Source organism: Hoplias malabaricus, chromosome 18 (genome assembly GCF_029633855.1).
Source record: "Hoplias malabaricus isolate fHopMal1 chromosome 18, fHopMal1.hap1, whole genome shotgun sequence".
Lineage (NCBI taxonomy): Eukaryota > Metazoa > Chordata > Actinopteri > Characiformes > Erythrinidae > Hoplias > Hoplias malabaricus.
This window is the reverse complement of record NC_089817.1, coordinates 6,827,971-6,849,862: the sequence shown is the minus strand read 5'-3', so window position 1 is coordinate 6,849,862 and position 21,892 is coordinate 6,827,971. Positions and strand designations below refer to the sequence as shown.

The following is a 21,892-nucleotide window of genomic DNA, read 5'->3' as shown; positions in this document are numbered from 1 at the left end:
CCTTAAAGCAACTATAAAACACCACTCACGCTGTTAATGTGCTGGATACACAAAGGACCGAATCGGAGAATATTCCACCAGGTAAAAACAACATTTGGAATCCTGTTGGTAGTGGTTATGAGTCATGTTTTGATATTTAGGATTTATAGATTTTGATACATTTTTAAAGAATATATGAAATGTTTTTATGAAGCTCTTCTTTCTTTGTGTGTGGTCTACAGAAGAAAATGGAGGTGACCACTCAGCCTGGACCCTACATGCGCTCTGAATTTCAGACTGGACTCTTCGAGTGCTGTGATGATTGCTGCACATGTGAGACTCTGATTAACCCTGTGTTGACTCGTCTGATCCATTGAAGATCTAGTTCAAAGTCAGATTTTTTTAGGACAGGGAAACAGAAGAAAGTCAGGATTGAGAAGGAATTCTCATCTCCATCAATGCTCAAATTGGTTTTAAGTGTCTTCTTCTCTTCAGGTATGTACGGGTATTTTTGCCTGCCGTGTCTCGGCTGCACCATCGCCGGTGACATGGGGGAATGCTGCTTGTGTGGGCTGGGAATGCCAATTCGCAGCGTCTACAGAACCAAATACAACATAAATGTCAGTAAACAGGTCACTCACACACTTCAAAAGTACACTCTGAGAGGATGCTAATATTGCTCTTGATTGTTATCTTTTAGGACTGATATCCCACATTCCTGTACTTTTGTGATTTTTAATTTTAAAGACATTTCTACTTCATTTTATGTGACAATTTACCAAGCTTCTTTTTAGTTAGAATGTAATGCATTGAGCGTTTCTGAGTGATATATGGAAATAAGGCCTATTCTGATTGGCTGCTCTGTTTTGCATCTCTTTCAAAGAGCAGTTCGAGTTGGTGGGGCTTAACAAGCAGCAATTGGCATCATAAAAACAATGAAATTACAAATTAGCAGTTTTTGCATATAGACTGGAGAGTGTACGTGAATTCTCTTTTCCATGTGGATCACAAGTGTATTTTCCTTACACTCCTGGTTGTTGTTAACAGAGTATTTTAGAGTAATTAGAGTTATGGGTCATGAATTAAATTTACTTTTCCAATATCGACAATGGTGTTTCAGCCTTAAAAATAATTTTAGGTTAATTAGGTGTAGACCCAATAATTAGGGATGGTACCTGTGTGCTGTGTAAATGATATCCACCCCTTGCTGTTTGTGTTTTTCTGCAGGGCTCTATGTGTAAGGACTTCTTTGTGGGCTATTTGTGTCTCCCCTGCTCCACCTGTCAACTGAAGAGAGACATAGACCGGAGAAAACAACAGGGAATCTTCTGAGGTGCGCTACGCAATGAAACACATTCATTTAGCAACGTTTCTGGGATGTAAACCCAGTGTTCTGATGTGAAATGATTAATCGTGGTAAACAGTAGACAGGTGTCCTCTTATCTGAAACATATAAGTACATATTATTTAATATCTAGAACCACTAAAGAACCTCAAAATGTCTTCCAGGTTTATATGCAATAATGATAATGTTAAAATAGTGCTAGATCTTAAAAAGAAATAATTCTTTTTCTATAGTTTCACTGAATTTTCTGAATGTAGCACTTGGTTTTGAAAATGATGTTTTAGGCCAAAATCTTCTCGGAAAGTTTTAAAAACACAAGGCAGCAAATTTCTGTTATCACTGTGAATAATTCAGACTATAAATATTTCTAGAAACAGTGAATCTCATATCAGTCCTCTCTGGACGACTTACAAACCAGTCCTTTGAGTGTAAAGGTTATTTGGTGTAAAAATATTACACAATCATAAAATATCTTGAAATTACTTTTAAAATCTGTTTTTTTTACAGGAGCTTTGGGAAAACAGGAAAGAACACAACAGACTGAGATTCTCTCTTTTTTTTTTTTACTTTTCTGTTATGTAGTTTACGTTTTTCAGTAGTTAATGGATGTGTACTGTGTAAATGCATGTAAAGGTCTGTTCCACGAACCATAAAACCCTTATCAAATGACGTAATAAAAGATGTATGCGTCCATCTGTGTGATCTATATAACAAAGATTTATTTAAGAGCATGAACATTCCACACACATCCTTTTTTTAGCGTGTGTACATATATTTCTCGAAGTCTGTTTATATTAATGACTTAAATACAATTATTATTAAATATTAATATTAATATTAGTTACAAATATACAATTTGTGCACACTACATTGTAACTCATTAGTCATAATACTAATAATTATAATGTTGTTTATAAATTGTCACATATATTATATATCTTGTTATGCATATTGTTATTAATATAAAAACATTTAATTCCCAAGCACTTTGTAGTAATTTCTTGTGTTATCTCACTCTAAATGGTTTAATTGTATCATGTGTTCTCTCCAGCAATAATCTACCGATAAATAGATACGATTGTCACGTAAACCACACGGTAATAACTTGACAAGTATTTATTACTGCTCAGATTATCAGTGCATGTGTGGGCACAACCAGTTTTTATACAATGTACGTTTATTATGGGTCTGAGGGAGGTGGATTCTTGGTGGCTTCAACTTTGGACTAAGTAGCACTGAGAGGTAATACAATGAGTCAAGATTAGACTGGAGACCAGTGGTGAACACTTTGAAACAGAGGGTACGTATGGAAAGATTTAGGAAGTGAGATGAGGATAGACATGGCCCCTGTCCTGAATATCTCCCATTACAAACAACTCTTAAATCCTCCAGTATTTTCTACATTATTTTCTATCTGCAAAATGGCAGCACTTGCCACAAGCACTTTGACTCCTGTGTAAACAGAATACAACAGAAACCAGTACTTAAATGGGGCTATTAGGCACGTGTTGCTTTTTGTAAATAAAGGTTTATTATGAATGACAGCAACGTGGCACAACAGGTAGTGTCACAGTCACACAGCTCCAGACTGTTGTGTGTTTGGGCCCAGCCTCTGGTACCGCTCTGTGAGTTGTGTGTGTTCTTCATGTTTCCACTGGGTTTTAAACGTAATATATTGGAAAACCTATAAAACAACCATCAACCTGTTGTTCTCACCAAAGCTGCTTTTCTTTATCTGGAATGTATATAGCTCAAAATATTCCAAACCCAGTAGCTGCAGTTTTAAAATACAGTGTTCATTTTCCTCATAAATAATTCTAGCTTTCCTAATTTAATGCAACCGTAAGAATTAAATAGAATATAGAGTGAAAGACTCTAGAGAATTCCTTTAATGTTTTGACTATAAGAAACAATCCTTCCTTTGCTGTGCAAATAAACTGAAACTCTTAAGAACAAAGCTAAGACATATTCCAACATTAGAACACAACCAAAGCTGACAAACATCAAAACGAGGGAGTTAGATTTACACAAAGGTTTATTAAGACATCAAATCATCTTGACATGCTATGTCCATATTAACATGACATGAGCCTCAAAACACAAAACAGTCACGGTGAATGTGTCATCACTTACGTGCTGTGAAAATCCAACTGCTTACAAAGCAACATCTTAACAGAATAATCAGATGGCCAATTCTCAGCTGGCCTTTAGATAAAGTGTCTCTAGAAAATGTCTCTGCAATTTTTTGACCTAAAGATGGTGAGATGTCAGAAAGCGGCTGGGGGAAAAGGTTATTGAGACATCTGGGCTTCCATAGCCTGTGCTGTCCACTCTGGTGCTGCCTGACTGATTTTCTCCAGGAGGTTGTTGACCTGGAAACAGAGTGACTGGATCTGCTTGTCCCAGGTAGGCAGTGGCTCTCGTGCTAATAAGAAAAAAGAACATTTTTGTTCTGTAACTCTTGAGCTTATAGCGACAATGATAAAAAATTATGCAGGTTAGAGAAGTGGATTTACTCTCAAAGTGGACAATTCCATCTATCTGGTCAATGAAGCCATTCATACGGCCCTCCGTGATCATTTGAGAGGCAATCTTTTCTGCCTGCAAAGAAATAAAAATTAAACCTTAGACTTGAAAGGGGATAGATAAATTCATGCCGTGAAGCAGACCTACCATGTCAGAGGAAAACTTTTACTTATACAGGGGGTCCTCGACTTACGATGTCGTAAACCGATTTTCGGTGCAAGTCGGAACATACTGTAAGCACTTATCCTATCCTAACACCTATCCTCCTCGCTCCCGAGCCGTGTAACCGTGTATTCTTCCGCCGCGCACACCAACCACGAAGTTCGCGTTACAGCGTTTACGACCCAAAACCACTTAAGTCGAAACAAGGCTTTATACAGTAAATGGGAGATGTGTCGTAACCACGAAACATCGTAACTCGGGACTAACGTAACCCGAGGACCTCCTGTACTGATAAACAGTTTGTAAAGACAGTAAAAACAGTAAAGACAAACAGCATGGGGATTGGTATATTCTTATACCAAAACCCAATTTGGCCACTAGTTTGTTTGTTTGTTTTCTTTTTTTAAATACCCACTTTTTCTACAAATGTAATCCTATCTCTTTCTAACTAAAATATATTTTTTAAAACACAAGTATAAGCACTGCATCTTTCCACACTGCCATAGACACCATGCCACAAGAGAGATCAACACATAGATTCAAAATGATATTTCATACCTTTGCAGGTGGGATCTCTAAAAGGGCTCCTAATTCTTCAAAAGTTATATTGTTGTACAGCTTGCTAGCAGACAGAAGGTTGTGCTCAATCACGGCTCGATCTAAAATGCTTGAACCTGAAAAAAAAACCAACTCTTTTAACACATTCTGCTGCCTTTAACTCAGTGAAAATCATCTCAATCCAATCATATTCACAGAATCTTAGAGTGGCTGGGAGTTCGATATATTTAATTATTATTACAACTTACCATCAGCTGTGGTTGCTTTTTGGTGCGGCATCAGCATTGCAGCAAACTCCTGCAGCTGATTTCCCCGAATGATGCGATCCAAGTACATCTTCTCTAGAATGCCATAGGCAGCCAACTGCTGGCATCGTTCATCTTTAAACAGTGTTGCCAGCATACGTGAGCGCTGCTGCCCTGAAGACCCAACAAAGTCATTCTAAATGTGGGTGTTTGATTTAATGGTTCAAAATTAAATGAATCCAGACTTCCACTGGTAATGCATAACGTTTCTGAACCTGTACTGGCATACCTGCAGAGGCCAGAATAGTGCAGTGGAGAGCATGTTTCAAAGCCTCCAGTCGTTCACTCTCATGGACAATGGACTTGTAGGAAAGCTCGTTGTAGCGCTGAGCTGCTTCAATGAACTTCCTCCGATAGTCGAGTACTCTGGCATAACATACCTGTTCAGATATGAAAATACACACAATGATAAATGTCCTGGTGCATCTAGTTACAATTATTAGACATCTTCAATACCTTCAAATTCCATATTACAATGAGTAAGTGAGCAGTTTTCAAAATAACTAACTCTTAATGCATTTTTAATAATCCTTCTGCACCTTGTAATGGATCTGCAGCTGTTCATTAGTTGACTCATTCTGGAGTAAAGAGGCACGGTTGATGTAGGCCTCAGCCTGAACAGGGTCGTCATCCTCCAAGTAAAGTCTAGCAATCTTCAGATAGGTATCCAACTTGTAGTCAACATTGTACTGTCTGAAAACAGGAGATCGGTATTATACGCTGCAACATTTTATGCATTAAAAGACACAGAACGTAAGATCCACACAGACTAAGCTTGTTCAGTGGAAAAACTTTCTTTCATAAAACACGAATGAACATACTTTTGTCCTGTCTCCAGAGGTATACCAACTAAAACTTGGGCAGCGTTTCTCCAGTCCTCTTCCTTCTCATAGATAGTGGCTAGATGCTGTCTAATTGAAGCCACCTGCAAAACATTTAGTCTCATATTCAGTGTCAAAGTTGCACTCTAAATTAATAAGGAATGACAGGGACAAAGAAAATAAAAGAAGCATGTGATAGGTAAATAACTGTCAAGGCTCACCTGCTCTTCAAAAGAGATGACTCTTGGTTGAATTTTCTCAAGGGTGAAGTGGTAGACAGCTTTAGCTGTACTATCGGGTAAATTCGGAAGGTGTGTGCAAAAATCAGTAAGTAGCTGCCTGGATATCACCAAACTTACATTTTCATTGACCACTGCAGAAAAATGGGGGAAATGTATTACAAAAATCATATACAAGATTAAACACACTGACAATTTAAGTGAATAATATTTAAGCACAAAGGCACCTGTTAATATGTGGGATATTAGGAGGTTAGTGAACAGGCCTTTTTTAAAGTCAGTGTGTTGGAAACTGTGAAAATGGGAAAGCGTGAGGTTCTGACTGACTTCCAGATATTTTGCTCGGAACATCTCCAAAACGGCAGGTCATACAGGGAAGATTCCAAGTACACATTATTTAGTATCTACCAAAACTGATCCAAGACCTTGTGACAGGTTCCTGGGCATACAAGGTGCACACAAGCATAAAGGGAGCCAATGATAGCCCATATGTTCAGATCCTTGAGAAGACCTAGCAACAAGTGCTGGAAAGATTTATGCTGGCCCAGATAAAGACACCACATTTGGCAGATAATAAACACATAAAGAGATCACACCACAAGACCTGCAGCTTTGAAGACACTCTGGTCCAGTACTCTAGCCTTACAATTAGAAAGCCCTCTCTCAAAGTCACTCAGATCATTCCTGCTTCCAACACATCATCTTCAAGAACGGACTCTTCACTTGCTGTCAAACATATCCCACCCCATGACAAGTACCACTTAAATAAAAGTAGCATTGTTATACTCGTTTGTCAATGCTTTAAATGTTGCTTATGTGAACAGATGCCTCATCAAATGTTTTACTCTAATGTAGTGTATGTTTAGAGGACATACTTACTGGCTTCAACAAACGCTTTCAGTGCCTCAAGTTGTTCTGCATCTGTAAACTGAATGGCCTTCTCCAGAATCTGGCGATATCTGAAAAAAATGTACAGTTCAGGAACACAGTGAAGGACATCAGCAGCTTCCATGTGTTGTTTAAAAACACGAGCTACGGCTTAGGCTCCTGTTCAACTAATAGCTCCACGAACGTTGTTTAACAAATCTACTCTCATTCACTGCAGAGAAACGAGTAACATTAGCTGCTGCAGCATTTACGGTGGAACGGAAGATTAAAAGGTGGAACTTAGGAACAAACCACTAGCTCGTACTGTAAGAGAATAACAATTGACAAAATACAACAGACTAGGATTGTTGAGTACTGCCTTCCTTGTTAACATTTATTAGGATAACCATCTATAGCATAGCAGCTAGCACTGACACTGACACCTATGGCCTCAACATTAGCCTTTAGCTTTTCAATCTTGACCACATTATCACTGAAATAGTCCCTTCTAAAACAAAGCCGATAACCCGCGCTGGTAGATTAGAGTTTACTGAGTAATACTGAGTATCGACGCTCGTACTTTCCCGCCAGGTCTTTGTGAGAACCGCTGGAGTTCATGAGCTGAGAGAGCTCCTGCCTTACACCCGCCGCCATTTTCCCCGCAACACACAACAAGCAAGGTTGCCAGATTGATTCAGCAGATTCCAACTATAATCCTACTAGGGAAAGTCTCCACGACGCTGGCTAACGTTAGCTACCAGCTCTAGTGTTTAAAAAGCGTATTACTCTAACGTGAAAAAAAAAGAAAAAAACGTTTTAGGTATATTTAACATTTAACATATTATGCCCATAAATGCAAAAATAGTTTGACGATAATTTCAGGGCATTTATGATGCAGGATTCAGATGTTTTATGGAGATGATTGAGGCCTTAAAGAGAATGTTTTAGAAAAAATCCTACTTTTGAGTGGTGTTGGCTTTATCATGAGCCACTTTATGAATGATGCATTTGACCTCTGAGGTTATAAGCTATAAACTTTTTAAATATTTGTGACATCCACCATCATGGCTAAATATTGCATCAATTATCACAAACAAAAAAAACTTTTTTTTACATTTTTGTTTTTAGTGTACACAAATAATTAAAAAGATCCATGTCACCCATTGCAGAAGTCACTACTATCAGTTGGGAAACCATGCCATGCCTTGCTTTTGAGATAACGATTGATGCCAACAAACTCTTCTTAACAGGACTGATTCAAATACTATTTGATAATTGTATAATGCAGTTGTGAGTTACAATGCAGTCCCAGTAAGCATTTAGCCATTGATTCGTAATGACTGACGTCTAATCAACGTTCTTTTAAGGTTGAAAACGAAAGTTGAAAAGACGTCCAAACACAGACATTGAAAAAAGACTATTAGACGTATTTTGGACGTCCATTGACGTTATTAATTGGTCCCGAAATAAACTACTTGTATAAAACGCATTTTGGACGTCCATTGACGTTTAAAATATGTCCTTGACGGACAGACTACTTTTAGACCTATTTTAAACGTCCAGGGACGTTCCTTGTTTACTGGGGTGCAGCCTATCAAATATTCTTAAATGGTTGTTCAAGCATTATATTTTTTAAAATGATCAAAATCATGACAAAAAATTCAGATTTTTATCCACCCTTCAAAGTAACCCCCCCCCCCCCCCCACAAACACACACAAAAATTAAACCCTAATTTAGCCTATCTGGCAACCAGATTTCGGTAGCTTTGACAATCAAGAGCAGAGATTCTCAAGCACACGACTATGGCCCTAGTGCAGCTAGTGCATTGCTTTAAGTTGCAGTTCCACAATTAAAGGTTTATATACTTGTATATTTTTTTAATAGCCCTGCAGATAAAAAAATAATACATACCTTTAACTTAATTTTAGAAACATATTATAATTCATAATAATAATAATAATAATAACAGGGATTTCCGTGCAGACGTCACATGCGGGTTGCCATGGAGGCGGGGCCTCATTATGGGATGTTAGAGGTGAAATGGCGCTCGGCGCGGTATTTTAAACAATCGGACCCGTTTGTGGAGGAGTAACCAGCAGTAAAACTGTGCGGAACCGAGCCCGGACGAGCCGAACCGGACCGGGCCGTGCGTATAGAGAGCAGCCCGCTTTTCCGGACCAGCCGCCGCGATTGAGATGTAAGGGTTTCGGGGTCGTCCTGGTTGTTGCTGCTGAGAGCGGACTGTAGGATATGAGCTGGTTTACGTTAACGTTAGCTTTAGCCGCAGAGCTAACAGCTGATTCGCCGACTCACTAAAAATGGTCATACACCCGACTCCAGTGGCTTATACGGACTGTAATAGGGGTCATCTCCCACACTGCTAGCCACAAAATTAATCATTATATGCTGATGTTGGAATTTTGGTTGCCTGCTTTCTCCTAATTTCCTGTGCCACCTTAAATGCTGCAGGCGCCAGAATGTAACTGCTGTACCATTTAAGGTGGAAATGGAAATTATAGTAAGGAGCTGAAAGTTGTGGATATTTGTCATGTTTTTTTTTTCAGGTGACTTGACAATAATGACAGTGGTCTGACATGGGAGCTGTTGGACGGGTTATGATCTCGGTGTACTGAGTTAGCGTTGAAATACTGAGACGTCTTAAATGTTGAACATTACTACGCAGAATTATGTGATACCAGTACTGTTTTTATTTTTGTTGGTGGTGAGGGCGTTTAGGTGTATGACGTTACACGTAAATCTTGTTTGCAATATAAACAGCGATTTTGTTTATTTTAAAAAGATCAGATTTAGTGATTAGTTTTTCTTTCACTGAGAATTTGAGGATCACACCACACATTGGACTACAGTAACCAGTTATTTTATAATCTTTTTGTTTTAATTGGAATTATACAGCATTGTATTGTGATGACTTTTGTTTTTCATTAGACGAAAGGCAATTTAGAAATCCAGGATAAAATGTATATGAACAATTTCATGGGCCATATTCAGGTGCAGAGAAAAATTGAGATGAATGTATTCTAACACTTTTCTCTACAGAGATAAACTAGTATGATACAATAAGTTTATCAAGTTTGTACTCTGAGTATTTTGCCTGTTACAATATATGTTACACTTTAAAAAACGACAAACTCAACACTGGGTTAGGATTTTTATTTTGCAGCTTAAAAGTAGTTTTAAGTTGACATGATTTTAGTTGTTTACAGAGATGAGTGTGGTGTAGAAGCTCCTGTTAGTTACCAGTGCAGTAGGGAAAGTTTTTTTTGTTTTATTCCCCAAAATTATTGACTGGGTTTCTTGTTATTATTGACCAAATTTCTCTTATTAAAACACACACGTGTGTGTGTGTGTGTATATGTTTTTCCCCCCGATAACACCCAGACCCCGAGCCCCCTCTCGGCTGTTGTTTTTGTCCTGTCTCAAAATGAACTGATGACGAGTTGAAAATGGCGGATCTTTCGAAATCTAACCCGGGCCTGAAATAGAAACGCAGCTCCGCAGGACTCTTCAGCACCACACCTCACTCTTCAGTCTGGGTCTAACAGTTCGTGTTGTAGCCTATATGTCAGCCCTGGGTTAATTTTGGGAATCGCGGCGTTATGTCACGGTGTATAAAAGTCCACCAGGGCTGGTTGAAAAATTCATAAAGCTCTGACCCCCTCTAACAGAGGTAGGACAAAGATTATTATTTCTCTGAGATATTCAGAGAGGCCTAAACATCACGAAGAGTGCTCAGCGCCTTTTAGCAACACGTTTTCTACAGGTTTAACCCATCAACATTCGCGCAATGTGTTTTAATAGACGGTTATTAACAAAGAACTTCACTCCGTGGTGTCTTTCCCTGAAGCTGAAGTTGGCGTCTGGTACGAATTCGTCGTTCCACCTTAAATGCTGCAGCAGTTTCGTTCTGGCGCCTCAATTCTTTAACGTTATGCCACATGTTGTAAGATACATCCTCAACAAAAGTCACTTCTAGGGTTTGTATTCGACATTACGCGTAGGCCTATCATTCAAACCTGTCGTGGAGCTAGAGTGTAGTTTGCAATGTACTTATATACTAGCTGTGTGCTTTACTATTTAAGGTGGAACGGAGAAATACCACTTAGAAGCTGACGCATATAAAAGCTTCAGCCTCAATGTCTTTTACTTGTGTAGTTAACAATGAGAAAACTTTAGCTTTGCTTCTTCATGGACTTTATTGAACTGAAACCTCTAGCTTAAGGAGCCTCCCAGATTTAAACACTGTCAGCTCATCCAGCTCAGTTTATCTACAACAGTAACGTTAATCTCAAGAGGGATTAATTTCCTAAACTAGACAGGCATTAAGTTTTTTTAATATTAAGTGCCCACGACCCTGTATACCTCATTGAACGCCACGAATTAAACTAAGTTATTAATTTACATTATTAAACACATTGTTTAGTTTTTACTTTCACCTGTTTATAAATCCACTGTTACCACACTTTTCCACACTTTTTAGTAACACTGTGTGTTACTAAACTATCTATAAGGTGCATTAAGGGAAATAGGTTTATTTCTAGGTTTTATTGCATAGCACGTTTAACATTTTGCTATTGTTGGTTTATTAACACTGCAGGCCACATACAACATAAAAATATCACTATAATAAGATAAGAATTATATATTTGCTCCATCAGACTGAGTAAAAGCGATTTAATTATTTTTTAAAATATTTTAATACATTTAGATGTTTGTGAGTGTGAATATAAGGAGTGTTAATCAACAAAATTGATTTAAAAATCAGGTATTCCATGAATCTTCCAGAACGGACTTGGATTTTTCAGTTTGTTGTATGCATTTGTTACATAATCCTAATAAATATTACTGCTTACTTCTGGGTCAAGCTAAATGACTCTAAGCTGAATATGCACCGTCAAGTGTGTTTGTTTTTTTTTTTTTTAAATGTTTTTGCATTATATATATCATATGTGCACTGTGTTTTCTGCACTCTAGTGCCTTTATTATAACAGCATTTAAGCAGCTGTCTGACTGGAGGTATCCTCATTAACATATATATACTGTGTGCCTTTGTTTTTTTTTTTTTTTCAGTGACTGAGTGCAAGTGAAAGGATGGACGTGGTGTCGCCTGATCTGAACAGTATCCTCCCTGATGAGATCATGGACACTGAGGCAATCGCGATGGAGGAGGATCCCCCCAGTGAACCCTCTGCCTCATCTGCCCAGTCAGAGCCTGAGCCCCCTCAGGTTCCTATGGAAACAGAGGTGCCTGAAATTGTCAGCTTGTGTCCTGCCACCACACCGACACAGAAGACACAAGCTCTGACCACGTCCACAACCACAGACTCTACACTTTGCAGCATCAGCTCTGGCACACAGCTTCTTGTGACCACCTCCTCCTCTTCTGGCCTTAAGACTTTCACCTGTTCCACCACCCAGTCCAGCAGCGCTGTGGTGGGTCAAAGCATTCCCAAGCTCTCGGCCCCTCTAAGTCTCCCAGCTAACCACCAGCTCATCATCAACAAAGTGGCCGCCACTCCTGCCACAGATGGCAAGCCTACGGCCACAGCTGTTCTCAAGCAAGAAGGACAGAAACTCTTGGTCACTGGTCTTAGTAAAACGGGGCAGCCGTTGGTGCTGGCTTTGCCTCACACGTGGACCAAGCCAGCCACATCTCAGGGTGCAGGGGATGTTAAGCCGACGCAGTTTAAAGTGGTGACGACGGGGACGAGGACAGATCTGAAGCCTGTGATGGGAGTGCAGGCTGTGAGCTCTACCAGTCAGCTGTTGGGGTCCTCCACCTTGCAGACGCAACAGCTCAAGAATGTTCAGGTTTGTTGCACTAAAACAAAAAAAAATTGTAAAGGTTTAGGATTTCCCACCAACTATTGATGATGTACTTGTTGTTTATTATGTAGTTCATTCCTTTTATTACATTTGCAGGCAAATTTAAATAATTTTGTAAAACATTGTATAATTTTTGGATGGTTGTATAGATTAAGATACTGGAGTTTAATCCATATTCTGCGTAATACATTTATTTGGTTACTGTGTTATTTGTTTATAAAGTATGAATAATGACTGCCTTATGCCTGGGGGTGATAAAGGGTTTGTATTCTATGTAGATTTTTAACACAAGTTTTAAGCTTGCAGTGTCTTCAGCTGCTTTTTTTTATACTCAGAATACATTGATGGTGACCCTCATTAACAATGTACCCAGATTAATACATAAAATATTGGTAGAGAAATGAACATAAGAAATTTGTTATAAGACAAGGAACAAATGAAAAAATACCAGTTGAATCTAAGTGTAAAATCTAATTTGAACCAATTATAGAGAAAGAAATATAAATAAGATTAAATATAAAGCATATGACAGTATTTAAGCAGTAACTAAAATTAAAAATCATAAATATAATGGAAAATGAAATGTAAAACGGAGGTCAAAAGGCAGCTCAGTTATATAACAGTCAACACAGTAACCTACAAGTCTCTGTTTGTGATGATGAATAATGGCTTAGAGCTTACACATTCAAAACTGTAAATTCTCCTCTTCAAAGCTTCAAATGTCAGGCTTGTGCTTTTTTTACTCCTTTAATTGTGGTTAATTTTACTTGCAGCTAAATGTTTTCAAAGAGGTTTATTTGTATTTTTTTTCTGCTCTGGGATCTTTTGACAGTTTACAAAAAAGACACCAGTCTCCACAGCAGGACCCATGATAACCAAGCTGATCATCACAAAAGCATTGAACAACAAGGGCCTTTCGAGTCAGGGTGCTGTTCAAGCTCCTGTGGTCACAGGTGATTTTTCAGTTTATCTTGAGCAGCAGCATGTTTGTTCAAGTGCATTATAAAGAGGTGTATTTAAAGCTTGGCATCTCGGTGATGTTGACGATTTGAGTTTAAGCATTCCTCTGTGTCCTTCCCTCAGGAAGGGTTCTTACACAGACCACGCCAGTGACTCCTCCGCGGAGTATTGCTGTTGGGGACACTGTCAGCTCAACGCCGCAGAGCATCTCTAGTAGCAACAGCAGTAAAGTGGCTATATCTCCTAGTAAGGTGAGGGTTTGTGTTTCCACCCAGGTTAAGCCCTCAGATTACTGTGTGAATGTCACCATTGTATCATTTTATTAGAGAGCAGTAGAAAAGTACAGTAACTAAATAAAGTCATGTGTGTTGTCTATGTGCTGTAAGTTTGCTGGCTATGGATAGGACTAGAAGGAAACACCAGAATGTCGCAGAGATTATCATGAAATCTTATTATAAAGCTTATATTAAATCAATCAAAATGACATATACGTTTTTAGTGCGTACCTTGTCTTGACAGAGCTTTATTAATCTTTGTGTCTTAACTCACTATCATGTAGCTGACAGTGGTTTCAGTGGCCAGCCAGTCTCCAAACTCTCCTCAGAAATCTGTGGCACTGCCTCTCAATGTGGCTCTGGGTCAGCAGATCCTCACTGTCCAACAGACTTCAACAACCTCTCCGGTTAAAGCAGGAACCAGCCAGTCCACTGCCCAGGTGTCTAACTGATTTGTCTTTTAGAACATTATCTAAACACAAGACTGTCCTCAGCCACTAGATACTAGGTTTCTAAGTATTAAACATTCATGTCTTGAATAGTATTGTATCAGATTTTGTAACATTTGAAGCTCTGGAATGATGCATCGAACAATAACCGTTTGCAAATTACTTTATACAGTGTATTCTTTTTTTGTTTTTGTAAAACTAGTCAATTTTTTTCTGGATGTGTGTCAAGAATTTAAAGAAGTAACAGATTTTACCTCTGCTCCTCCCATAGGCAGTGAAGCCAATGCAGACTGTGGCAGTAGGTGGGGTTGGCACGCCTCAGTTTAAAACTATTATCCCTCTGGCCACACCCCCCAATGTGCAACAAATCCAGGTTCCAGGCAGCCGCTTCCACTACGTGCGCCTGGTCACAGCCACAACAGGGGGCAACACGCCACAGACAGCAAGCTCCAGCACTAACACCAACTCAGCCATTCAGCCAGGTACAGAGGTTCACCATATCACCTTGTTCTTTAATCAGTGATCTATATATGTCCTGCAAAAATTAAAACATTTCATAGAATCAAAATGATTTAACTTTCATGTCGTTGAATATAGAATGTTGCTTACATGGAATTGAACTTTCATGAACTTTATACATGGGGGTTCATATGAGGAGATCTTTTATTTGCAAATCCTGCATAAGCAAAAGGATTTGCATTTTTAATATTGTGGATTTCCCCCCCCCTCCCCCCACAGCCAAGCCCATGGTGATGAACACAGCTGCTGTGAGGATGTCTGTTCCCTTAGTCCCAGCGCAGACTGTCAAACAGGTAAAAACATACTTCACTTATCCTAATACAGAAATATTCTTAGCGGCAGTAGTCGTAAAAATTTCTGGAGCGTGATTTCTTGATGACCTCAGTGAGTACATCTGTTAGCTTAGCAAGGGAAGGTTGGATACGTTTTGCGTAATGCAGAGAGTAAAGCGAACAACCCGATGATGCTGTTCCAACCCTTAATATAAATCAGACTTCGGTTATCATTGTGTATTGCTTCATTCTCAGGTGGTGCCAAAGCCCATGTCCTCAACCGCCCAGGTGGTGACCACCAGCCAGACACAGCAGCGACTAATTATGCCAGCCACCCCACTGCCTCAAATACAGCCCAATCTGACCAACCTGCCCCCAGGCACTGTACTCGCCCCTGCCCCGGGAACAGGAAACATGGGCTATGCAGTGCTGCCGGCCCAATACGTCACACAGGTCTGTGCTTTTAACTGTACGATTTTCAAATTTTGGGGATTTTGAAACGAGAATGCTTTTTCACTTTAACCCTTTTCCATGAATTACCATAAAAGGGGCCTTTGTATAGAGATGATTGAGTAACCCCATAGCATGTTAGTCTGGAGTACAGTCTGTATATTTATTCGACTTGTGGGACCTCTGCTTTTTTTTTTGTAGCTTCCACAGTCTGCATTTGTGACATTGGCCAGCAGCTCAGGTTTTTCCACCCCCACCTCCATTCAGACCCAGGCCAGGCTTCCACTCAACGGGTGAGTGACCCACCACTCAATTCAAAAGACATAAACAGCTGCAACATTATATTCTCCCTGTTGTTAGTGGAAAGTGGCTCCAATAATGTATTACCATTATGCTAATAAGCCATTTACAGGTCTATTTCACCTCTCTCACTGTGTGTTTTGATTATTTAATATATATTGTTTATATGGGAACATGTTAAATGTAATTCATTTTTTGGACTCGTTGCAGTTTGTCAGCATCAGATACAACTTCAAGGCCACGGAAGCCTTGCAACTGCACCAAGTCACAATGTTTAAAACTGTAAGTGTGCTCCTATATCCAACATTCATCCTTCATTTACAGCATAACTGCATAGAGTTGTCTGGTGTTCCTGAATTATTCATTAAAGACGTCTGCTTTACCTGCAGGTACTGTGACTGCTTTGCAAATGGGGAATTTTGTAACAACTGCAACTGTGTAAACTGCTTTAACAACCTTGACCATGAGAGTGAACGACTGAAAGCTATTAAGGTACAGAGACTTCAGCTTGGTCATTGATTTGTTCTGTTGGTTAATACATTGTCAGGGTGTATGTGTTCTTTCATGAAATATAGTAATTTGGTATATTCTGTTGTCGTAGGCTTGTTTGGACAGGAATCCAGTGGCCTTCAAACCCAAGATCGGCAAAGGAAAAGAAGGTGAATCAGACAGAAGACACAGCAAAGGCTGCAACTGCAAAAAGTCTGGCTGTCTGAAAAACTATTGCGAGTGTTACGAGGTGAGCCTGCTTTTTGAAAAAGAACATTAGGTTGGTTGATGTTTTATTGCTAGGGTACCAAATTGAGGATAATTTATAAAGGTTGAAATAAATGATATAGTCCTCAATTGTATTAAGTTCAAATTCCCCTATTCCTAGGCAAAGATCATGTGCTCATCCATTTGTAAGTGTGTGGGCTGTAAGAACTTTGAAGAGAGCCCAGAGAGGAAGACTTTGATGCATTTGGCTGATGCTGCAGAGGTGAGAGTGCAGCAGCAGACGGCAGCGAAGACCAAACTCTCCTCTCAGATATCAGACCTGCTCACCAGAACAATGCCAGCTGTCACCAGTGGAGGGGGGAAGTAAGGCTTTTCTTTTTGATCTCTTGGTCTGTTTGATTTTGCTTTTACACTGAAAAATGGTGATCTGCTTCTAGTGTTTATAGAGAAGAGAATGGATGCATTACATTAATCTTTACCAAGGCTTACAAGTTTATATAATGACTGGTTGAAAATTAAAGGGACCACCCCCACACACACACACACACACACACACACCTGTAATCATTGGGCGCAAGGCAGGAATACACCCTGGAGGGGGTGCTAGTCCTTCAGAGGGCAACACAGACACTCACACACTCACACCTACGGACACTTGAGTCGCCAATCCACCTACCAACATGGGTTTTTTGGACTGTGGGAGGAAACCGGAGCACCCGGAGGAAACCCACACGGACACAGGGAGAACACACCACACTCCTCACAGACAGTCACCCGGAGGAAACCCACACAGACACAGGGAGAACACACCACACTCCTCACAGACAGTCACCCGGAGGAAACCCACCCAGACAGAGGGAGAACACACCAACTCCTCACAGACAGTCACCTGGAGGAAACCCACACAGACACAGGGAGAAAACACCACACTCCTCACAGACAGTCACCTGGAGGAAACCCACGCAGACACGGAGAACACACCACACTCCTCACACAGTCACCCGGAGGAAACCCACGCAGACACAGGGAGAACACACCACACTCCTCACAGACAGTCACCCGGAGGAAACCCACGCAGACACAGGGAGAACACACCAACTCCTCACAGACAGTCACCTGGAGGAAACCCACGCAGACACAGGGAGAACACACCAACTCCTCACAGACAGTCACCCGGAGGAAACCCACACAGACACAGGGAGAAAACACCACACTCCTCACAGGCAGTCACCTGGAGGAAACCCACACAGACACAGGGAGAAAACACCACACTCCTCACAGGCAGTCACCTGGAGGAAACCCACGCAGACACAGGGAGAACACACCCCACTCCTCACAGACAGTCACCCGGAGGAAACCCACGCAGACACAGGGAGAACACACCACACTCCTCACAGACAGTCACCCGGAGTGGGAATCGAACCCACAACCTCCAGGTCCCTGGAGCTGTGTGACTGAAACACTACCTGCTGTGCCACCCTATTTATCTACTGTTGAGATAAATGTTTTTCTTTGGACAACGACTATGTCACATCAGGGCAGTTGGCGTAATTTTCACCAGTGAAACAACATGCATATGTGGTAGAAAATGTCCAGCATCAGTCTATTGAGTCAAGCAGCTTTCATTTTCTTGTTAAGTATAGAAAAGCATGTTGATAAATATTTTTTTTGTCTTATTAGTTGCTATATAACCTAGTACTTATTCAGCCCTCAAAACAGGTTGTGTATCATTCACTAAAAATTGATACTCTGTTAATCATTCCTCACCTCTAACCTCCCTCTCTCTCAGGTTGCCGTACACATTTGTAACTAAGGAGGTTGCAGAGGCGACATGTGACTGTCTTCTGGAGCAGGCAGAGAAAGCTGAGTTGACGAATCAGCCACAGGCTCTGGCCGAGAGACTCATTCTGGAGGAGTTTGGTCGCTGCCTCCGCAGAATCATCAGCTTTGCTAGCAAAGCCAAGACGGACTGACCCATCAACTGCTAGGATTGACTTGACCCTACCAGGCCTGGCCAGACCGCACTATACGGGCCTGCTTTAGGCTCACTTGGGCTATGCCAGGACTTCAGCAGTTAATTAGGCCTAAGGTGACTGGTCTCAGATCAGTTTGTCTAAACTTCTAATGCTCCCCACCAGCCTGGACGTATTTCATACTGCTGCAGACCTTGAGGGGCTTCTTGAATGATCCTAGAACATGGATCGTTGGGTGCAGAGGATGCTATACTGCATACAGAGAAAGACTCCGTTTTCCTGTGTTCCCCAAAGGCTGCTGGGTGGGGAAGGAAAGAGGTTCTGAGCAAGATCAGCTCATACACTGTACACAGCGCAGGGGGAGGACTGCATAGGGCTTGGCAACCAGGCCTTTCTGCATCACAGTAGCCTTTGTGTGTGTGGGCTTGCACAGTATGCTTGTTTGGAGAGTTTTCTTTATAGATTTATTTTTTTGTTGTCATTGTGTGTTTAAGCAATTTCTTTTCTCCTTCAATGCAAAGGTTTTCTTCTATTTTAACTCTACAATAATGCCATTTCATACTGTTTTAGAATGGGAATTTCATTCATACTGATCAGCCAACACGTTTGTTTCATTTTATTTACCGCAGATAACCTCAGATCAATAATCATGATTTGTATACAGTAAGTAGCCTATACTGTAGCCTGTTCTATTACTGCGTTCACAATATTTATTTCCTTTTTCTGGCCAGCATCCCACCCGTTATTTTCATGTCTGGTTGCATTATTGGATTCCTGTTGAAGTGAAGGGAAAGTTACATGTTTGTTTTTCACAACTATTTTAATGTCAATGTTCTAAATGTACTCCGCTTAATGCCATAAGACCGTACTTCTTCAGGTCCACACTGGTCCTTCAATGCACTGCATATTTTTGTGGATTTATTAGCAGTAGACCAGCTCTTGCTTCTCCTAAAGGGCTTATGTATTAGTTGAGCTTGTACAGAAAGAATTAGATTTTACAAACATCCCAAGAATATTTTATCAGCTAAGACATGCTTGGTATTGGAAGTTTACATTTTTTTTTTTTGTTAAAATGCAAATAGTTTAATGGAGGTTATAGGTCTGTGTTAACAAAAGTATTTTAGGCTCCTCATTTAATCATTAACACTTCATGCTGGATCTTTCCCAATCACATGGGACTACCAAACTGGGAGGGCGAACGTTAGCACATCATTTCTCCGAGACATGTAAAGCACGGCTGTATCTTTTTGAGCACTGAGGCGTTGTCCATAGACAGATCAACATGCTTGGAGGAGAACTCTGGCGACTAATAGATGCCTGTGTTGGCTAAAAGCATGCTGAGTAATGGTAAGAAAGGAAGGCCATACTACCCACCAAGAATGAGGCCAATTATGCAGTCTTTTTTAAGGAAACCATCCCTTGAAATGAATCAGAAAAAACAGTACATGAGGATTGAGGTCTGGGACTGAAGATACTGAATATTAACACTGTTAAGAATATAAGCAAACCCAGATTAGTCAAGGTTTACCTATATCTTCACACAGTCAGATTTATTGGTAGTTTGTATTCAGAGGAAAGCAGTATACAGTGTAAACAAAGGAAGTGTAATGCGTCATTGAGAACTCAACTGTTTTAAAATGCAAACATTTTATAAACAGGTGCAAATTTGAAAAGGCTTTTATATTCCCCTTTTTTATTTTTCCCCCTCCTCTCAGCTCATCTCTTATATATGCAAAAGTACTGAGGAGGATTGTATGGTGTTTTCAGGGTTTCTTTGTCAAAAGGGTTTTTTTTTTGCTGTTTGTTATACCAAAACAAATGAGGATAAATGGATGACAATGTGTGGAGTAGTTCTGGTCAATTCAGGTGTTACATTAGTACGCAACGTTCCAGCTAGCTATTTAATGAAGCTTTAGAAAGTAACCCATTAGTTACCGTAAGGTGTAATAATAAGAGACGCTAGTTCACCAGTCTGACCAAAAATGGGTGCTCTGTTAAAGATTACGTGGTTATGTTCTGTCACAGAGTGCCTTTCATTTCACAAGTTAAATTGTTCCCAGTGGTGTATGGATATTTTTTTAATCAAATTGTATTTTTAAAAATGTAGAATGGGTGATCAGATGGGTGTGGTATGTGAATGCTTTTAAATCCATATGGGTCTTTGCTGGTCCTCCTTAATTCCTAAAAAACTAAATTGAATACTGAATGCAGTAGTTTGCGGCTAAACATGACTACATTGTGGAACCTCCATTTTGGTCATGGACATTAGTGGCTTTTTAAATAAGCATTTTTTTTTCTGAATTTTTCACATTTCCCATTTACAACTGTGCCCCTGCATCCAATTATACTTTCCCACTGAATGGAGTGAAAGTAAACATGGCAACTTGTTTGGGTTCTCACCAAGAATGAAACATAACGAGTTTTTGGTGCATCTTGGTGTGCCTTAAACATTGCTCAGGGTTTGCTTATATTCTGCAGAGACAGTCTGTTGAAATGTTCGTGATGGTGTGTGTTGCTGTGCTGTGTCATCCACTTTTCAACAGTCTTTTCACTGGCACTTTCTGACCTCCTTTTTATAGGTACCTTATTAAACTTAGGCATTTCTAATCACATCCTTGACAATAACAACTCATCTCTGGAAACCAGTACTCATGGGGCATTTCCGTCATATCACGATCATTTAAATCACTGTGAGCTACTAAGTTACTAGAATTAAAATTTCATGGGTTGACATCACCTGTGCCATCTTAAACTTGCATGATATGGTTCTTTTTGTCTGTTGTGTGTTTGTGGAGGCTTTTTCGTACAGAGCTACATACAATTCATACAATCAAATCTCAGATGTAGTTTTCATTTTACAAGCTAATGTATGAATGTGATTTTAGATTTGACTTCTTGATGGGGAACTCTATTCTTCAGGACAGTCCTCACCTTGTTGTCAATTGATCTGACCATGTACTCTTATAAAAATGTACAAATGTAAATGAACTGTAGTACTCCTTTGTATAAAAAAATGCAATATAAGATCTTTTCCACAGATTAGACCCCTTAACTAATATATGATTTTTCTGCTGTTTACAGAAATGTAAGGACGATCTTAACCAGCTCTTGTTTTGATTTTTGTTGAATATATGTTGGAGTGACTGTTGTATTTCTGTATACATCAACAAATTTTTTTCTTTTTTTTTTTTTAAACCCCCCCCCCCCCCCGCTGTTGTATATTTACTTTTTTTTCTTTTGGTCTCTGTGTTTAATTTATCTCATTTTTATTCTCTAACATTTAACACCAAGTATCGCTCAGAATTAAAAATCCTCTCAAGTATTTTGAAA

The 21,892-nt window shown here is 39.8% G+C and overlaps 3 protein-coding genes across 4 annotated transcripts; 2 read left to right on the top strand and 1 right to left on the bottom strand.

The window, feature by feature from the left end:
- Positions 1-227: 227 nt before the first annotated feature.
- On the top strand, positions 228-1,311 carry plac8.2 (placenta associated 8, tandem duplicate 2). Its single transcript, XM_066650159.1, has 3 exons — positions 228-312; positions 475-599; positions 1,207-1,311. The coding sequence occupies exons 1-3, from the start codon at positions 228-230 to the stop codon at positions 1,309-1,311; spliced, it is 315 nt and encodes a 104-aa protein (XP_066506256.1).
- A 2,030-nt stretch (positions 1,312-3,341) lies between these two features.
- Positions 3,342-7,534, bottom strand: cops4 (COP9 constitutive photomorphogenic homolog subunit 4 (Arabidopsis)). Its single transcript, XM_066650964.1, has 10 exons — positions 7,383-7,534; positions 6,815-6,894; positions 5,918-6,069; positions 5,697-5,800; positions 5,415-5,568; positions 5,105-5,255; positions 4,819-4,989; positions 4,571-4,686; positions 3,841-3,925; positions 3,342-3,749 (listed from the first exon to the last, which is right to left on the bottom strand). Exons 1-10 carry the CDS (start codon positions 7,454-7,456, stop codon positions 3,616-3,618), a joined length of 1,221 nt encoding a protein of 406 aa, XP_066507061.1. The 5' UTR covers positions 7,457-7,534; the 3' UTR covers positions 3,342-3,615.
- A 1,330-nt stretch (positions 7,535-8,864) lies between these two features.
- lin54 (lin-54 DREAM MuvB core complex component) lies at positions 8,865-21,892 on the top strand. 2 transcript variants are annotated; one of them, XM_066651412.1, is made up of 14 exons: positions 8,865-9,000; positions 11,892-12,632; positions 13,480-13,600; positions 13,731-13,858; positions 14,167-14,322; positions 14,603-14,813; positions 15,070-15,143; positions 15,378-15,575; positions 15,774-15,865; positions 16,083-16,154; positions 16,262-16,364; positions 16,474-16,611; positions 16,750-16,952; positions 18,379-21,892. In XM_066651412.1, the coding sequence occupies exons 2-14, from the start codon at positions 11,913-11,915 to the stop codon at positions 18,560-18,562; spliced, it is 2,400 nt and encodes a 799-aa protein (XP_066507509.1). In that variant the 5' UTR covers positions 8,865-9,000; positions 11,892-11,912; the 3' UTR covers positions 18,563-21,892. The 2 variants fall into 2 exon arrangements, with proteins under 2 accessions (XP_066507509.1, XP_066507510.1); XM_066651413.1 differs by lacking the exon at positions 8,865-9,000 and adding an exon at positions 10,229-10,491.